Source organism: Salmo salar, chromosome ssa06 (assembly GCF_905237065.1).
Source record: "Salmo salar chromosome ssa06, Ssal_v3.1, whole genome shotgun sequence".
NCBI classification, from domain to species: domain Eukaryota; kingdom Metazoa; phylum Chordata; class Actinopteri; order Salmoniformes; family Salmonidae; genus Salmo; species Salmo salar.
Genome location: NC_059447.1, coordinates 10,870,495 through 10,890,994, shown reverse-complemented (window position 1 = coordinate 10,890,994; position 20,500 = coordinate 10,870,495). Strand labels below are relative to the sequence as shown.

General features: G+C 47.3%; 1 protein-coding gene across 1 annotated transcript in view; it reads left to right on the top strand.

Moving 5' to 3' along the window:
* LOC106594110 (protein sidekick-2) overlaps nucleotides 1–20,500 on the top strand; it is a 416,824-nt gene that overhangs the window by 349,642 nt on the left and 46,682 nt on the right. The window contains exons 16-31 of the mRNA XM_045719726.1: nucleotides 4,224–4,364; nucleotides 4,559–4,740; nucleotides 4,980–5,095; nucleotides 5,340–5,535; nucleotides 6,413–6,511; nucleotides 7,802–7,993; nucleotides 9,905–10,026; nucleotides 10,396–10,505; nucleotides 10,990–11,140; nucleotides 13,412–13,649; nucleotides 13,751–13,866; nucleotides 14,065–14,254; nucleotides 14,541–14,639; nucleotides 15,420–15,614; nucleotides 17,396–17,597; nucleotides 18,323–18,426. Coding sequence (XP_045575682.1) covers nucleotides 4,224–4,364; nucleotides 4,559–4,740; nucleotides 4,980–5,095; nucleotides 5,340–5,535; nucleotides 6,413–6,511; nucleotides 7,802–7,993; nucleotides 9,905–10,026; nucleotides 10,396–10,505; nucleotides 10,990–11,140; nucleotides 13,412–13,649; nucleotides 13,751–13,866; nucleotides 14,065–14,254; nucleotides 14,541–14,639; nucleotides 15,420–15,614; nucleotides 17,396–17,597; nucleotides 18,323–18,426 — 2,453 coding nt within the window. The remainder of the gene's footprint in view (nucleotides 1–4,223; nucleotides 4,365–4,558; nucleotides 4,741–4,979; nucleotides 5,096–5,339; nucleotides 5,536–6,412; nucleotides 6,512–7,801; nucleotides 7,994–9,904; nucleotides 10,027–10,395; nucleotides 10,506–10,989; nucleotides 11,141–13,411; nucleotides 13,650–13,750; nucleotides 13,867–14,064; nucleotides 14,255–14,540; nucleotides 14,640–15,419; nucleotides 15,615–17,395; nucleotides 17,598–18,322; nucleotides 18,427–20,500) is intronic.

Genomic DNA, 20,500 nt, shown 5'->3' with positions numbered 1-20,500 from the left:
ACTACACACCCTCAGAGACACACTAACTACTACACACCCTCAGAGACATACTAACTACTACACACATCATCAGAGACATACTAACTACTACACACCCTCAGAGACATACTAACTACTACACACCCTCAGAGACATACTAACTACTACACACCCTCAGAGACATATTAACTACTACACACCCTCAGAGACATACTAACTACTACACACATCCTCAGAGATATACTAACTACTACACACCCTCAGAGACATACTAACTACTACACACCCTCAGAGACAACTAACTACTACACATCCTCAGAGATATACTAACTACTACACACCCTCAGAGACATACTAACTACTACACACCCCCAGAGACATACTAACTACTACACACCCTCAGAGACATACTAACTACTACACACACTCAGAGACATACTAACTACTACACACCCTCAGAGACATACTAACTAATACACACACCCTCAGAGACATACTAACTACTACACACCCTCAGAGACATACTAACTACTACACACCCTCAGAGACATACTAACTACTACACACATCCTCAGAGACATACTAACTACTACACATCCTCAGAGACATACTAACTACTACACACCCTCAGAGACATTAACTACTACACACCCTCAGAGACATTAACTACTACACACCCTCAGAGACATTAACTACTACACACCCTCAGAGACATTAACTACTACACATCCTCAGAGACATACTAACTACTACACACATCCTCAGAGACATACTAACTACTACACACATCCTCAGAGACATACTAACTACTACACACCCTCAGAGACATACTAACTTCTACACATCCTCAGAGACATACTAACTACTACACACCCTCAGAGACACAGAAACTACTACACACCCTCAGAGACATACTAACTTCTACACATCCTCAGAGACATACTAACTACTACACACCCTCAGAGACATACTAACTACTACACACATCCTCAGAGACATACTAACTACTACACACCCTCAGAGACATACTAACTACTACACACCCTCAGAGACATACTAACTACTACACACCCTCAGAGACATACTAACTACTACACACCCTCAGAGACATACTAACTACTACACATCCTCAGAGACATACTATCTACTACACACCCTCAGAGATATACTAACTACTACACACCCTCAGAGTCATATTAACTACTGCACACCCTCAGAGACATATTAACTACTACACATCCTCAGAGACATACTAACTACTACACACCCTCAGAGACATATTAACTACTACACATCCTCAGAGACACACTAACTACTACACACCCTCAGAGACATACTAACTACTACACACATCCTCAGAGACATACTAACTACTACACACATCCTCAGAGACACACTAACTACTACACATCCTCAGAGACATACTAACTACCACACACATCTTCAGAGACATACTAACTACTACACACCCTCAGAGACATACTAACTACTACACACCCTCAGGGATATATTAACTACTACACACCCTCAGAGACATACTAACTACTACACACCCTAAGAGACATACTAACTACTACACATCCTCAGAGACATACTAACTACTACACACCCTCAGAGACATACTAACTACTACACACCCTCAGAGACATACTAACTACTACACACCCTCTGAGACATACTAACTACTACACACACCCTCAGAGACACACTAACTACTACACATCCTCAGAGACATACTAACTACTACACACCCTCAGAGACATACTAACTACTACACACCCTCAGAGACATACTAACTTCTACACACCCTCAGAGACATATTAACTACTACACACCCTCAGAGACACACTAACTACTACACACCCTCAGAGACATACTAACTACTACACACATCATCAGAGACATACTAACTACTACACACCCTCAGAGACATACTAACTACTACACACCCTCAGAGACATACTAACTACTACACACCCTCAGAGACATATTAACTACTACACACCCTCAGAGACATACTAACTACTACACACATCCTCAGAGATATACTAACTACTACACACCCTCAGAGACATACTAACTACTACACACCCTCAGAGACAACTAACTACTACACATCCTCAGAGATATACTAACTACTACACACCCTCAGAGACATACTAACTACTACACACCCCCAGAGACATACTAACTACTACACACCCTCAGAGACATACTAACTACTACACACACTCAGATACATACTAACTACTACACACCCTCAGAGACATACTAACTAATACACACACCCTCAGAGACATACTAACTACTACACACCCTCAGAGACATACTAACTACTACACAACCTCAGAGACATACTAACTACTACACACATCCTCAGAGACATACTAACTACTACACATCCTCAGAGACATACTAACTACTACACACCCTCAGAGACATTAACTACTACACACCCTCAGAGACATTAACTACTACACACCCTCAGAGACATTAACTACTACACACCCTCAGAGACATTAACTACTACACATCCTCAGAGACATACTAACTACTACACACATCCTCAGAGACATACTAACTACTACACACATCCTCAGAGACATACTAACTACTACACACCCTCAGAGACATACTAACTTCTACACATCCTCAGAGACATACTAACTACTACACACCCTCAGAGACACAGAAACTACTACACACCCTCAGAGACATACTAACTTCTACACATCCTCAGAGACATACTAACTACTACACACCCTCAGAGACATACTAACTACTACACACATCCTCAGAGACATACTAACTACTACACACCCTCAGAGACATATTAACTACTACACACCCTCAGAGACATACTAACTACTACACACCCTCAGAGACATACTAACTACTACACACCCTCAGAGACATATTAACTACTACACACCCTCAGAGACATACTAACTACTACACACCCTCAGAGACATATTAACTACTACACACATCCTCAGAGACATACTAACTACTACACATCCTCAGAGACATACTAACTACTACACATCCTCAGAGACATACTAACTTCTACACATCCTCAGAGACATACTAACTACTACACACCCTCAGAGACATATTAACTACTACACACCCTCAGAGACATATTAACTACTACACACCCTCAGAGACATATTAACTACTACACACCCTCAGAGACATTAACTACTACACATCCTCAGAGACATACTAACTACTACACACCCTCAGAGACATACTAACTACTACACACCCTCAGAGACATACTAACTACTACACACCCTCAGAGACATACTAACTACTACACACCCTCAGAGACATACTAACTACTACAACCCCTCCCTTCCTCCTATCTGTCTGGCTTTCCATCCATCCCTCTTTCTATCTTTCTCCCTCTCCACACATCCTCCTTTGATCCTAAAGACTGCTTTATCCTTCACCCTACCTCCCTCTCTTAATCGCTCTCTCTCAATTCAATTCAATTCATTTCAATGGGCTTTACTAGCATGGAAAACATATTTTTACATTGCCAAAAGAATAAAGACATTTCAAATGTCATATTATAACTATGTACAGTGTTATAACAATGTGCAAATAGTTGAAGTACAAAAGGCAAAATGAACAAATATCTCTCTCTCTCTCTGCCTCTGTCTATGCTCCAGAACAGTACTTCTCTGTTTCTATGCACAGAAGAGAAATTGAGATGTCAACTTTAATGAAGTCTCACTGGAATCCTTCAGTGGCGTTAGCCTGCTTTAACTGCATATGCATCCCAAACGGCTCTCTTTTCCCTTTACATTGTACTACATTTGACCAGGACCTATAGGGCTCTACTGCACTCTAAATGGACTACAGAGTCATTTGGGACGCAGCCCATGACTTCTTTGATGGTAGCTGAGCTGAAGAGACAGCTCTCTGAGGGAGAGATATCACAGAGCCTTTTACTGTGGCATAGACACAGACAGCCCTTAGTTAGAGAGATCAGTGACAATGATGGTCTGACCAACTCACACACACACACACACACACACACACACACACACACACACACACACACACACACACACACACACACACACACACACACACACACACACACACACACACACACACACACACACATACACACACACACACTCTCTCTTTTAACGATTACATAACGAAAAGACATGGAAATATTCAGAAACACTTCTCTCTCTCCCTCTCTCTCCCTCCATCTCTCCCACCAGACTCTCTCTACCAGAGGAGCCTCCCAGTGCCCCTCCTCAGACGGTGATTGCCAGTGGTCGTACCAACCAGTCCATCATGATCCAGTGGCAACCACCCCCGGAGAGCCACCAGAATGGACCGCTCCAGGGATACATCATCAGGTGAGACACAGAGCAGATTGGTCCAGGTTGAAGATGGAGGGGGTCAATGACATTCCTCTTGGTTATTAACCTGTATAACACCACTTGGGTCATGGTCACAATCCTAATGTCTTCCTCCTCTCCTTCCATGTCTTTTCACCCTCACTTTCCCCTTTCTGCACTGTCTAACCATCCCTCTCTCTCTCCCCTCCTAGGTACTGTCTGTCAGGTCTACCAGTGGACTGTCAGATGAAGAACATCACCAGGCCAGACCAGAATAACCTACTCCTGGAGGACCTCATCATCTGGACTAACTATGAGATTGAGGTGGCAGCCTACAACAGGGCTGGGAGGGGTACCTACAGCCACAAGGTTACAGAGTGGACCCTGCAGGGAGGTGAGGATGGATGAAGTCCATTTCACAGTCACATGGTAAACATAGTTCTCCAGCTTTAAGGTTTGAGAAGTGACGTACTTCTCTTAGCTCTCTGTGGAACATAGAACCACAACAAGCCCACGCCGAGCCAGAAGCTCCTCTGCAGCTTTCTGAGGGCCGGTTATTCAGTCATCCTCCTTCTCTTCCTACCTCATGTTTTCTCTCTCTCTCTCTCGTATCTCCCTCCATCTCTTTCCCAGTCCCCACTGTCCCACCAGGTAATGTCCAGGCTGAGCCATTCAACTCCTCTACAGTCAGACTGACCTGGTCAGCTCCTAGCCCTCAGTTCATCAACGGCATCAACCAGGGATACAAGGTGGGCAACAGAGAGCAGAGACCCTTACCAGAGACAAATATTCTTATTGGATGTGCAGGAGAACGACCTGTTCTGTAAATACATCTCTGTACTGTCATACACTGCCCTCTAGTGGTTAGAATAAGAACTGCATTCTCCAGCATTAGACGTACCAGTGCCTCAACAGATTACTATAAACCAGCTGCAGTGTTTTGTTGTTTTTTCTCTTATGACATTTTTAAACTATCCCTCTGTCTGTTTACAGCTGTTGGCGTGGGAGGCGGGTCAGGAGGAGGATGTTACCATGGTGACAGTGAGACCTAACTTCCAGGACAGCGTGCATGTGGGCTACGTGACGGGACTGAAGAAGTTCACAGAGTACTACACCTCTGTCCTGTGTTTCACTACGCCTGGAGACGGCCCTCGCAGCCCGCCTCAAAGACTACGCACTCACGAAGACAGTGAGTACCACAGTCACATAACTATACCAAACCTGTAGGCACTCATGAAGACAGTGAGTACTACAGTCACATAATTATACCAATCCTGTAGGCATTCACGAAGACAGTGAGTACCACAATCACATAATTATACCAAACCTGTAGGCACTCACGAAGACACTGTCTCACAGGCACAGACAAAAGCAGTTCTATTTCCACATTATTCTATCGACCCGAAGGCCCCAGACTGTCTGTGTTGGCTCAGATATTCTTTGTATGCGTAACTGGGCCAGCGCAGTACAACTCAGTCTGTCACAAATTGGCCCGGGTAAAAAGGGTATTACAAACTATTACAGACCCAAAACACTACTGTAAAATATATGGTACTACTGTAAATTATATGGTACTACTGTAAAGTATATGATACTACTGTAAAGTATATGATACTACTGCAAAGTATATGGTACTTCTGCAAAGTATATGGTATATGGTACAACTGTAAAGTATGTGGTAATACTGGAAAGTATATGATACTACTGCAAAGTATATGGTACTACTGTAAAGTATTTGGTATATGGTACAACTGCAAAGTATTTGGTACTACTGTAAAGTATATGGTACAACTGCAAAGTATATGGCACTACTATAAAGTATATGGTACTACTGCAAAGTATATGGTAATACTGCAAATGATATGGTACTTCTGCAAAGTATATGAAACTACTGTAAAGTATATGGTACTACTGCAAAGTATATGGTACTACTTTAAGGTATATGGTACTACTGTAAAGTATATGGTACTACTGTAAAGTATATGGTACTACTCTAAAGTATACGATACTTGTGGACTAAACATACTGGACACTCACTGTATAATCCTTGCCTTGTGTGTGTCCAGCGCCTGGTGCCGTTGGTCACCTGAGCTTTACAGAGATCCTGGACACATCTCTGAAGGTCAGCTGGAAAGACCCCAATGAGAAGAATGGAGTCCTCACAGGTACTGTACCTAGTATAGTAGAGTATCTAACAATAACCCTCTCTGGAAAGACCTCAATGAGAAGAATGGAGTCCTCACAGGTACTGTACCTAGTATAGTAGAGTATCTAACAATAACCCTCTCTGGAAAGACCTCAACAAGAAGAATGGAGTCCTCACAGGTACTTCACCTAGTATAGTAGAGTATCTAACCCTAACCCTCTCTGGAAAGACCCCAACTAGAAGATCAGAGTCCTCACAGATAACTAGGCCTACTGTAGGCATGGTCTATGGTTGACCCTGTTTGTTGGATGTGTGCTGTGTTTGGTTGGGTACTGTGGTTGCTAAAGTATCCATTTCTGTGCAAATGGCCAACAAAGATCTATTCTATTCCATTCTATTCGCTTCTATAGGGAAAGGGGGATACCTAGTCAGTTGTATTCTAGTCTGTTCATATGTCCTCTGTATCAGTCTAACCAGCTGTGATGTCTCTCTCCTACAGTATTGTATTGTAGTCTTTCATATGTCCTCTGTATCAGTCTAACCAGCTGTGATGTCTCTCTCCTACAGTATTGTATTCTAGTCTTCATATGTCCTCTGTATCAGTCTAACCAGCTGTGATGTCCCTCTCCTACAGTATTGTATTGTAGTCTGTTCATATGTCCTCTGTATCAGTCTAACCAGCTGTGATGTCTCTCTCCTACAGTATTGTATTGTAGTCTGTTCATATGTCCTCTGTATCAGTCTAACCAGCTGTGATGTCTCTCTCCTACAGTATTGTATTGTAGTCTTTCATATGTCCTCTGTATCAGTCTAACCAGCTGTGATGTCTCTCTCCTACAGTATTGTATTGTAGTCTTCATATGTCCTCTGTATCAGTCTAACCAGCTGTGATGTCTCTCTCCTACAGTATTGTATTGTAGTCTTCATATGTCCTCTGTATCAGTCTAACCAGCTGTGATGTCTCTCTCCTACAGTATTGTATTGTAGTCTTCATATGTCCTCTGTATCAGTCTAACCAGCTGTGATGTTCTCTCCTACAGTATTGTATTTAGTCTTCATATGTCCTCTGTATCAGTCTAACCAGCTGTGATGTCTCTCTCCTACAGTATTGTATTGTAGTCTTCATATGTCCTCTGTATCAGTCTAACCAGCTGTGATGTCTCTCTCCTACAGTATTGTATTGTAGTCTGTTCATATGTCCTCTGTATCAGTCTAACCAGCTGTGATGTCTCTCTCCTACAGTATTGTATTGTAGTCTTCATATGTCCTCTGTATCAGTCTAACCAGCTGTGATGTCCCTCTCCTACAGGCTACCGTATCTCGTGGGAGGAGTTTAACCGGACCAACACCCGGGTAACCCACTACCTCCCTAACCTGACCCAGGAGTACCGAGTCACCGGGCTGACCGCCCTCACCACCTACACCATCCAGGTGGCTGGGATGACCTCCAAGGGACAGGGTCAACTGTCTTCTTCTACTATATCATCTGGAGTTCCCCCAGGTTAGTACCTCCCCCTAACCCTCCCCCAGGTTAGTACCTCCCCCTAACTCTACCCCCAGGTTAGTTCCTCCCCCTAACTCTACCCCCAGGTTAGTCCCTCCCCCTAACCCTCCCCCAGGTTAGTACCTCCCCCTAACTCTACCCCCAGGTCAGTACCTCCCCTAACTCTACCCCCAGGTCAGTACCTCCCCTAACTCTACCCCCAGGTTAGTACCTCCCCCTAACCCTCCCCAGGTTAGTACCTCCCCCTAACTCTACCCCCAGGTTAGTACCTCCCCTAACTCTACCCCCAGGTCAGTACCTCCCCTAACTCTACCCCCAGGTCAGTACCTCCCCCTAACTCTACCCCCAGGTTAGTACCTCCCCCTAACTCTACCCCCCAGGTCAGTACCTCCCCTAACTCTACCCCCAGGTTAGTACCTCCCCTAACTCTACCCCAGGTCAGTACCTCCCCCTAACTTACCCCAGGTTAGTACCTCCCCTAACCCCCCAGGTTAGTACCTCCCCTAACTCTACCCCCAGGTTAGTACCTCCCCTAACTCTACCCCCAGGTCAGTACCTCCCCTAACTCTACCCCCAGGTCAGTACCTCCCCTAACTCTACCCTCAGGTCAGTACCTCCCCCTAACTCTACCCCCAGGTTAGTACCTCCCCTAACTCTACCCCCAGGTTAGTACCTCCCCTAACCCTCCCCCAGGTTAGTACCTCCCCCTAACTCAACCCCCAGGTTAGTACCTCCCCCTAACCCTATCCCCAGGTTAGTACCTCCCCTAACCCTCCCCCAGGTCAGTACCTCCCCCTAACCCCCCAGGTTAGTACCTCCCCCTAACTATACCCCCAGGTTAGTACCTCCCCCTAACTATACCCCCAGGTTACTTCCTCCCCCTAACTATACCCCCAGGTTAGTTCCTCCCCCCTAACCATAACCTCACTCCCCTAACCCTACCCCAGTCCCCTAACCCCAGCCATTCCCTAACCCCAGCCAAATGCTCTTATGATTTTTGGTGTGACTCACTTTGTCCCTCTTCCTTTATCTCCATCCCTGATCTCACTGTCTCTCCTCCTTTATCTCCATCCTTGATCTCACTGTGTCTCTCCTCCTTTGTCTCCGTCCCTGATCTCACTGTGTCTCTCCTCCTTTATCTCCGTACCTGATCTCACTGTCTCTCCTCCTTTATCTCCATCCCTGATCTCACTGTGTCTCTCCTCCTTTATCTCCGTCCCTGATCTCACTGTGTCTCTCCTCCTTTATCTCCGTACCTGATCTCACTGTCTCTCCTCCTTTATCTCCATCCCTGATCTCACTGTGTCTCTCCTCCTTTATCTCCATCCCTCATCTCACTGTCTCTCCTCCTTTATCTCCATCCCTGATCTCACTGTGTCTCTCCTCCTTTATCTCCGTACCTGATCTCACTGTCTCTCCTCCTTTATCCCCATCCCTGATCTCACTGTGTCTCTCCTCCTTTATCTCCATCCCTGATCTCACTGTGTCTCTCCTCCTTTATCTCCGTCCCTGATCTCACTGTGTCTCTCCTCCTTTATCTCCGTCCCTGATCTCACTGTGTCTCTCCTCCTTTATCTCTGTCCCTGATCTCACTGTCTCTCCTACTTTATCTCCATCCCTGATCTCACTGTGTCTCTCCTCCTTTATCTCCGTCCCTGATCTCACTGTGTCTCTCCTCCTTTATCTCCGTCCCTGATCTCACTGTGTCTCTCCTCCTTTATCTCCGTCCCTGATCTCACTGTGTCTCTCCTCCTTTATCTCCGTCCCTGATCTCACTGTGTCTCTCCTCCTTTATCTCTGTCCCTGATCTCACTGTCTCTCCTACTTTATCTCCATCCCTGATCTCACTGTCTCTCCTCCTTTATCTCCGTCCCTGATCTCATTGTTTCTTTCCTCCTCCCTATACAGAGATGCCAGGCCCGCCAACCAACATAGCCATCTCCAACATCGGCCCCCGCTCTGTGGCCCTGCAGTTTAAACCTGGCTATGACGGCAAGACATCCATCTCACGCTGGCAGGTCGAGGCACAGGTGGGAGACACATCCAATCAATCAATAAATCAATGAATCAAGCAAGGGAGCAATCAATCAATCAAACTTTAAGTGAATTTAAAAAATCATAGTCTCTCTCTCTCTCTCTCTCTCTCTCTCACTCTCTCTTCTCTCTCTCTTTCTCTCTCTCTCTTTCTCTCCCTCTCTCTCTCTCTCTCTCTCTCTCTCTCTCTCACTCTCTCTTCTCTCTCTCTTTCTCTCTCTCTTTCTCTCCCTCTCTCTTCTCTCTCTCTCTCTCCCTCTCTCTTTCTCTCCCTCTCTCTTCTCTCTATCTCCCTTGCACTCTCTCTCTCTATCTCCCTCCCTCCCTCCCTCTCCCCCCCACCCCCATCATTATACCCTCTCTAGATTGGTATAATCGGGGAGAATGAGGAGTGGGTGATGGTCCACCAGTTGCCCAACGAGCCTGATGCCCGTTCCCTGGAGGTCCTGGAACTGAACCCCTACACCTCCTATAGGTACAGTACAACATCACTAGTACAGCTACAACAGGTACCTAACACTACACCTCCTATAGATACAGTACAACATCACTAGTACAGCTACAACAGGTACCTAACACTACACCTCCTATAGATACAGTACAACATCACTAGTACAGCTACAACAGGTACCTAACACTACACCTCCTATAGATACAGTACAACATCACTAGTACAGCTACAACAGGTACCTAACATTACACCTGATAAACGTACTCACATAGTTATTCTGGTAGTCACATACTTACCACACAATACACCCATCAGAGTTGGACTCTATTCCACTTCAAAGGGATCAACATTCAATTCATGAGCAAAAAAGTCCATACCCTCTGAATTGAATTGGAATTGGTCCCCAACCCTGATTCCTGTGTCCCCATGTTGTAAGCATAGCTCCTACCAGAACATCCTGTCAAACCCATGTTGACATTCATACCTTCCTGTCTGTCCTCCCCTGTAGGTTCCGTATGCGCCAGGTGAACATAGTGGGGACCAGTCCTCCCAGCCAGCCCTCCAGGAAGATCCAGACCCTGCAGGCTCCTCCAGATATCTCCCCCTACAACGTCACCCTCCGAACAGCCTCAGAGACCAGCCTCTGGCTCCGATGGGTGGTGCGTCCTGACTAGATTGTTTTCCTCATAAGGGCACAAGGAACACAGACATGCATGTACACAATATCTGTTTCTCTGTCAGTCAGTCTCTGTCTCTCTGTATCTCTGTTTCTCTGTCAGTCTCTGTCTCTCTGTATCTCTGTCAGTCTCTGTTTCTCTGTATCTCTGTTTCTCTGTCAGTCAGTCTCTGTCTCTCTGTATATCTGTTTCTCTGTCAGTCAGTCTCTGTCTCTCTGTATATCTGTTTCTCTGTCAATCAGTCTCTGTCTCTCTGTTTCTCTGTCAGTCTCTGTTTCTCTGTATCTCTGTTTCTCAGTCAGTCAGTCAGTCAGTCTCTGTCTCTCTGTATCTCTGTTTCTCTGTCAGTCTCTGTCTCTCTGTATCTCTGTATCTCTGTTTCTCTGTCAGTCCGTCTCTGTATCTCTGTTTCTCTGTTTCTCTGTCTGTCTGTATCTCTGTTTCTCTGTCAGTCAGTCTCTGTATCGCTGTCTCTCTGTCAGTCAGTCTCTGTATCTCTGTTTCTCTTTTAGTCAGTCTCTGTATCTCTGTTTCTCAGTATCTCTGTTTCTCTGTCAGTCCGTCTCTGTATCTCTGTCTCTCTGTCAGTTAGTCTCTGTATCTCTGTATCTCTGTATCTCTGTCAGAGTCTCTATCTCTGTCTCTCTGTCAGTCAGTCTCTGTAGCTCTGTATCTCTGTCAGAGTCTCTGTTTCTCTGTCAATCCGTCTGTTTCTCTGTCAGTCAGTCTCTGTATCTCTGTTTCTCTGTCAGTCAGTCTCTGTCTCTTTGTTTCTCTGTTTCTCTGTCAGTCAGTCTCTGTCTCTCTGTATCTCTGTTTCTCTCTCAGTCAGTCTCTGTCTCTCTGTATCTCTGTTTCTCTCTCAGTCAGTCTCTGTCTCTCTGTTTCTCTGTCAGTCTCTGTCAGTCCGTCTGTCTCTCTGTCAGTCAGTCTCTGTATCTCTGTCAGAGTCTCTGTATCTCTGTCTCTCTGTCAGTCAGTCTCTGTATCTCTGTCTCTCTGTCAGTCAGTCTCTGAATCTCTGTTTCTCTGTCAGTCCGTCTGTCTCTCTGTCAGTCAGTCTCAGTATCTCTGTCAGAGTCTCTGTATCTCTGTCTCTCTGTCAGTTGGTCTCTGTATCTCTGTCAGAGTCTCTGTTTCGCTGTCAATCCATCTGTTTCTCTGTCAGTCAGTCTCTGTCTCTCTGTCAGAGTCTCTGTATCTCTGTTTCTCTGTCAGTTGGTCTCTGTCTCTCTGTCAGAGTCTCTGTATCTCTGTTTCTCTGTCAGTTGGTCTCTGTATCTCTGTCAGAGTCTCTGTTTCGCTGTCAATCCATCTGTATCTCTGTCAGTCCGTCTCTGTATCTCTGTATCTCTGTCAGAGTCTCTGTATCTCTGTATCTCTGTCAGAGTCTCTGTATCTCTGTATCTCTGTCAGAGTCTCTGTATCTCTGTATCTCTGTCAGAGTCTCTGTATCTCTGTCTCTCTGTCAGTCAGACTCTGTCTCTCTGTTAGTCAGTCTCTGTATCTCTGTATCTCTGTCAGTCCGTCTCTGTATCTCTGTATCTCTGTCAGTCAGTCTCTGTATCTCTGTATCTCTGTCAGTCCGTCTCTGTATCTCTGTCAGAGTCTCTGTATCTCTGTCTCTCTGTCAGAGTCTCTGTATCTCTGTCTCTCTGTCAGAGTCTCTGTATCTCTGTATCTCTGTCAGGGTCTCTGTCTCTCTGTATCTCTGTCTCTCTGTCAGTCAGACTCTGTCTCTCTGTTAGTCAGTCTCTGTATCTCTGTCTCTCTGTCAGTCAGACTCTGTCTCTCTGTTAGTCAGTCTCTGTATCTCTGTCTCTCTGTCAGTCAGACTCTGTCTCTCTGTTAGTCAGTCTCTGTCTCTCTGTTTCTCTGTCAATCAGTCTCTGTCTCTCTGTATCTCTGTCTCTTTGTCAGTCAGACTCTGTCTCTCTGTTAGTCAGTCTCTGTATCTCTGTCTCTCTGTCAGTCCATCTCTGCCTCTCTGTCAGTCAGTTTCTGTATCTCTGTTTCTCTGTCAGTCAGTCTCTGTCTCTCTGTCAGTCAGTCTCTGTATCTCTGTTTCTCTGTCAGTCAGTCTCTGTATCTCTGTCTCTCTGTCAGTCAATCTCTGTTCTCTGTCAGTCAGTCTCTGTTTCTCTGTCTCTCTGTCAGTCAGTCTCTGTTTCTCTCTCAGTCAGTCTCTGTTTCTCTGTCAGTCAGTGTGTATCATACCCTCTCAACCTTCCTCCCCACCTCCTCTCTTTCCAGCCTCTTCCAGAGTGGGAGTACAATGGGGACCAGGAGTTGGTGGGTTACCGGGTTCAGTACTCCAGAGCGGCATCTAAGGAAGGGGTCCTATCCCATGTCATCAGTGACCGGCTGGAGAGGGAGTTTACCATAGAGGACCTGGAGGAGTGGACAGAGTACGAAGTCAGGGTTCAGGCCATCAACGGCATGGGTTCTGGGCCCTGGAGCCAGCCTGTCCAGGGCAGAACCAGAGAGTCTGGTAAGACTGGGGAGACAGCTAACACACTCATACTACACACACATTAACACACTTATACTGAATACACACAGGCTGTATTCTAACCTCTGGCCCCTGTGTAGTGCCATCCTGTGGTCCCACCAATGTGTCAGCCTTCGCCACGACTTCCAGCAGCATCCTGGTCCGCTGGGGGGAGGTCCCTCAGACTGACCGCAACGGACTCATCCTGGGATACAAGGTCAGTGCCACACACACACACACCCACACACACACACACACACACACACACACACACACACACACACACACACACACACACACACACACACACACACACACACACACACACACACACACACACACACACACACAGACACCTAAACAGGAACCTAAACAAACACACTCACTATTACCCATTGTCCCCGTGGTCTCCCAGGTGGTGTACAAGGACAAGGGTTCAGACTCTGTCCCTCAGTACTGGGTGGTGGAGGGGAACACCAGCCACAGTGTTCAGTTGAGTGGTATGGGGAAGTACGTGCTGTATGAGATCCAGGTTCTGGCCTTCACACGGATAGGAGACGGCAGGAGCAGCAGGCCGTCCATCCTGGAGAGGACCCTGGACGATGGTGAGCATTACTCACTGACCTAATACCTTGGGTTCAAAACCCGGGTGTCCTGCACGCCACAACACTGTGTTAGCCTGTTGAGATAAACACGGCAATGAAGGGGCCCCCCTAAAGGAGGCTACTGGCCACATCAAGACTATTCTACCCTCAGCCAGAACCACTGGTCCTGTTATCCTCTATTCTGTAATTGTATTGATAAAGGTAAGCTCAACTAGATCAACGTGGACACAGTACTGTTGTGTTGGTACTGTCCTCCTAACCCATGTTCCTCCCTCTGTCTCCACAGTCCCAGGTCCTCCAGTGGGCATCCTGTTCCCAGAGGTGAGGACCGGCTCAGTCAGGCTCATCTGGCAGCCTCCTGCCCAGCCTAACGGCATCATCCTGGGTACGTCTACTACCACAGCCCCCTCCCCCTCTATACATCCATTATCCTAACAGGTAGTAGTATTTCTAACTAACGGCTGTATCTAAACCACAGGGGCTCTGTATCTCAGTCCCTAAGCTCTCATACCAAGACACTAACCACCTACTGCTGTATCTAAACCACAGGGGCTCTGTATCTCAGTCCCTAAGCTCTCATACCAAGACACTAACCACCTACTGCTGTATCTAAACCACAGGGGCTCTGTATCTCAGTCCCTAAGCTCTCATACCAAGACACTAACCACCTACTGCTGTATCTAAACCACAGGGGCTCTGTATCTCAGGGTCCAAGCTCTCATACCAAGACACTAACCACCTACTGCTGTATCTAAACCACAGGGGCTCTGTATCTCAGGGTCCAAGCTCTCATACCAAGACACTAACCACCTACTGCTGTATCTAAACCACAGGGGCTCTGTATCTCAGGGTCCAAGCTCTCATACCAAGACACTAACCACCTACTGCTGTATCTAAACCACAGGGGCTCTGTATCTCAGGGTCCAAGCTCTCATACCAAGACACTAACCACCTACTGCTGTATCTAAACCACAGGGGCTCTGTATCTCAGGGTCCAAGTCTCATACCAAGACACTAACCACATTCTGTTTATTACGTTGTCCTTGGTTCCTCTAAGACACTATGCAATCTATGTCCATGTTCTTTATTGACAACATTTCAACATTTTAGGTCGTCAACAGATCGTTTCCCGTACTGAATCGTCATGTTCCTCTCTCCGACCTAGCCTATCAGATCACACACAGACGGAACACCTCTAATAGCAACGCTGCCACTGTGGACGTGCTGAGCCCCAGTGCACGACAGTATACAGCATCTGGACTGAAACCAGAGTCCGTCTACGTGTTCCGCCTCACCGCTCAGACACGCAAGGGCTGGGGGGAGGCTGCAGAGGCCCTGGTGGTCACTACAGAGAAGAGAGGTAGGTACTGACCCGACTGGGGAGGAACTAGTGCTGGGGGGAGGCTGCAGAGGCCCTGGTGGTCACTACAGAGAAGAGAGGTAGGTACTGACCCGACTGGGGAGGAAATAGGGCTGGGGGGAGGCTGCAGAGGCCCTGGTGGTCACTACAGAGAGGAGAGGTAGGTACTGACCCGACTGGGGAGGAAATAGTGCTGCGGGGAGGCTGCAGAGGCCCTGGTGGTCACTACAGAGAGGAGAGGTAGGTACTGACCCGACTGGGGAGGAAATAGGGCTGGGGGGAGGCTGCAGAGGCCCTGGTGGTCACTACAGAGAAGAGAGGTAGGTACTGACCCGACTGGGGAGGAAATAGTGCTGGGGGGAGGCTGCAGAGGCCCTGGTGGTCACTACAGAGAAGAGAGGTAGGTACTGACCCGACTGGGGAGGAAATAGGGCTGGGGGGAGGCTGCAGAGGCCCTGGTGGTCACTACAGAGAGGAGAGGTAGGTACTGACCCGACTGGGGAGGAAATAGTGCTGCGGGGAGGCTGCAGAGGCCCTGGTGGTCACTACAGAGAGGAGAGGTAGGTACTGACCCGACTGGGGAGGAACTAGTGCTGGGGGGAGGCTGCAGAGGCCCTGGTGGTCACTACAGAGAAGAGAGGTAGGTACTGACCCGACGGGAGGAAATAGTGCTGGGGGGAGGCTGCAGAGGCCCTGGTGGTCACTACAGAGAAGAGAGGTAGGTACTGACCCGACTGGGGAGGAACTAGTGCTGGGGGGAGGCTGCAGAGGCCCTGGTGGTCACTACAGAGAGGAGAGGTAGGTACTGACCCGACTGGGGAGGAAATAGTGCTGGGGGGAGGCTGCAGAGGCCCTGGTGGTCACTACAGAGAGGAGAGGTAGGTACTGACCCGACTGGGGAGGAACTAGGGCTGGGGGAGGCTGCAGAGGCCCTGGTGGTCACTACAGAGAGGAGAGGTAGGTACTGACCCGACTGGGGAGGAAATAGTGCTGCGGGGAGGCTGCAGAGGCCCTGGTGGTCACTACAGAGAAGAGAGGTAGGTACTGACCCGACTGGGGAGGAAATAGGGCTGGGGGGAGGCTGCAGAGGCCCTGGTGGTCACTACAGAGAAGAGAGGTAGGTACTGACCCGACGGGAGGAAATAGTGCTGGGGGGGAGGCTGCAGAGGCCCTGGTGGTCACTACAGAGAAGAGAGGTAGGTACTGACCCGACTGGGGAGGAACTAGTGCTGGGGGAGGCTGCAGAGGCCCTGGTGGTCACTACAGAGAGGAGAGGTAGGTACTGACCCGACTGGGGAGGAAATAGTGCTGGGGGAGGCTGCAGAGGCCCTGGTGGTCACTACAGAGAGGGAGAGGTAGGTACTGACCCGACTGGGGAGGAAATAGTGCTGGGGGGAGGCTGCAGAGGCCCTGGTGGTCACTACAGAGAAGAGAGGTAGGTACTGACCCGACGGGAGGAAATAGTGCTGGGGGGAGGCTGCAGAGGCCCTGGTGGTCACTACAGAGAAGAGAGGTAGGTACTGACCCGACTGGGGAGGAAATAGTACAAACATAATGTAGCTTTCAATTATTTACTTCCTTTATTTATTATTTGACATATTATTTATGTTTTCATGTGTTTATTTATTCATGTGTTTATTTATTTATATTTGTATTTTTGCATCTATTTATTTACATCGATTTATTAATTTAGTCATTCATTGATTTACATATTTATTACAGTCATTGCGGTTATGTATGGGAACGGTGATTGACAGTGTGTGTTTGCCCCGCCCCCTCAGCGCGGCCCCAGCCAGCCAGCCGTCCCACAGTGCCCCAGGAGGACGTGCAGGCGCGCAGCGTGATGTTGTCATGGGAACCAGGTAGCGACGGCCTGTCACCTGTCCGATACTACACGGTGCAGTACAGAGAGCTACCAGACAGTAACTGGACTGTCCACTCTGCATCGGTCAACCACGAGGCCAGCTCCTACATAGTGGACAGGTACAGTACACACCCTACCTAGTACCCTTCCTAGCACCCTCACTAATGCACTACCTAGCACAATACCTAGTACCCTATCTAGTGCTGGTGAGAGGGCAGAGAAACTTTATTCACATTTAAAGGAATGTGTTCATGTAGGGTTATGTTTTTTGTTTATGTAGGGTAATGAATGTGTTGTAGGGTTATGAATGTGTTATGTAGGGTAATGAATGTGTTGTACGGTTATGAATGTGTTATGTGGGGTTATGAATGTGTTATGTGGGGTTATGAATGTGTTATGTAGGGTTATGAATGTGTTATGTAGAGTTATGGATGTGTTTATGTAGGGTAATGAATGTGTTGTAGGGTTATGAATGTGTTATGTAGGGTTATGAATGTGTTATGTGGGGTTATGAATGTGTTATGTAGGGTTATGAATGTGTTTATGTAGGGTTATGAATGTGTTATGTGGGGTTATGAATGTGTTTATGTAGGGTTATGAATGTGTTATGTAGGGTTATGAATGTGTTTATGTAGGGTTATGAATGTGTTATGTAGGGTTATGAATGTGTTATGTAGGGTTATGAATGTGTTATGTGGGGTTATGAATGTGTTTATGTAGGGTTATGAATGTGTTTATGTAGGCAGCCTTTAAACACAGTGTTACCACACTATCTAGTACATGTCTAGGATAACTCTAGGTTGAAGACATAAGTGAACTGACAGGAGACATTCTCTCCTGCCAGCCTCAAGCCGTTCACCTCCTACCAGTTCCGAGTGAAAGCCACCAACGACATCGGGGACAGTGAGTACAGCCAGGAGAGTGAGGCTGTCACCACGCAACAGGACGGTAAGGACATCATGGAAATGAGACTGACTGACTCCGTAGCCCTGCAAACTCGCTTTCCAAAACCTTTTTCAAATCGTACAAATATTTTGAGAGTTTGCTTAAGTCTGCCTGTAGTACCTGATGGACAGGGTTTTGAGAGTTTGCTTAAGTCTGCCTGTAGTACCTGATGGACAGGGTTTTGAGAGTTTGCTTAAGTCTGCCTGTGGTACCTGATGGACAGGGTTTTGAGAGTTTGCTTAAGTCTGCCTGTGGTGCCAGATGGACAGGGTTTTGAGAGTTTGCTTAAGTCTGCCTGTAGTGCCAGATGGACAGGGTTTTGAGAGTTTGCTTAAGTTTGCCTGTAGTGCCAGATGGACAGGGTTTTGAGAGTTTGCTTAAGTCTGCCTGTAGTACCTGATGGACAGGGTTTTGAGAGTTTGCTTAAGTCTGCCTGTGGTGCCAGATGGACAGGGTTTTGAGAGTTTGCTTAAGTCTGCCTGTAGTGCCAGATGGACAGGGTTTTGAGAGTTTGCTTAAGTCTGCCTGTAGTGCCAGATGGACAGGGTTTTGAGAGTTTGCTTAAGTCTGCCTGTAGTGCCAGATGGACAGGGTTTTGAGAGTTTGCTTAAGTCTTCCTGTGGTGCCAGATGGACAGGGTTTTGAGTTTGCTTAAGTCTGCCTGTGGTGCCAGATGGACAGGGTTTTGAGAGTTTGCTTAAGTCTGCCTGTAGTGCCAGATGGACAGGGTTTTGAGAGTTTGCTTAAGTCTGCCTGTGGTGCCAGATGGACAGGGTTTTGAGAGTTTGCTTAAGTCTGCCTGTAGTGCCAGATGGACAGGGTTTTGAGAGTTTGCTTAAGTCTGCCTGTAGTGCCAGATGGACAGGGTTTTGAGAGTTTGCTTAAGTCTGCCTGTAGTACCAGATGGACAGGGTTTTGAGAGTTTGCTTAAGTCTGCCTGTGGTGCCAGATGGACAGGGTTTTGAGAGTTTGCTTAAGTCTGCCTGTAGTGCCAGATGGACAGGGTTTTGAGAGTTTGCTTAAGTCTTCCTGTGGTGCCAGATGGACAGGGTTTTGAGTTTGCTTAAGTCTGCCTGTGGTGCCAGATGGACAGGGTTTTGAGAGTTTGCTTAAGTCTGCCTGTGGTGCCAGATGGACAGGGTTTTGAGAGTTTGCTTAAGTCTGCCTGTGGTGCCAGATGGACAGGGTTTTGAGAGTTTGCTTAAGTCTGCCTGTGGTGCCAGATGGACAGGGTTTTGAGAGTTTGCTTAAGTCTGCCTGTGGTGCCAGATGGACAGGGTTTTGAGAGTTTGCTTAAGTCTGCCTGTGGTGCCAGATGGACAGGGTTTTGAGAGTTTGCTTAAGTCTGCCTGTAGTGCCAGATGGACAGGGTTTTGAGAGTTTGCTTAAGTCTTCCTGTGGTGCCAGATGGACAGGGTTTTGAGAGTTTGCTTAAGTCTGCCTGTGGTGCCAGATGGACAGGGTTTTGAGAGTTTGCTTAAGTCTGCCTGTGGTGCCAGATGGACAGGGTTTTGAGAGTTTGCTTAAGTCTGCCTGTGGTGCCAGATGGACAGGGTTTTGAGAGTTTGCTTAAGTCTGCCTGTGGTGCCAGATGGACAGGGTTTTGAGAGTTTGCTTAAGTCTGCCTGTGGTGCCAGATGGACAGGGTTTTGAGAGTTTGCTTAAGTCTGCCTGTGGTGCCAGATGGACAGGGTTTTGAGAGTTTGCTTAAGTCTGCCTGTGGTGCCAGATGGACAGGGTTTTGAGAGTTTGCTTAAGTCTGCCTGTGGTGCCAGATGGACAGGGTTTTGAGAGTTTGCTTAAGTCTGCCTGTGGTGCCAGATGGACAGGGTTTTGAGAGTTTGCTTAAGTCTGCCTGTGGTGCCAGATGGACAGGGTTTTGAGAGTTTGCTTAAGTCTGCCTGTGGTGCCAGATGGACAGGGTTTTGAGAGTTTGCTTAAGTCTGCCTGTGGTGCCAGATGGACAGGGTTTTGAGAGTTTGCTTAAGTCTGCCTGTGGTGCCAGATGGACAGGGTTTTGAGAGTTTGCTTAAGTCTTCCTGTGGTGCCAGATGGACAGGGTTTTGAGAGTTTGCTT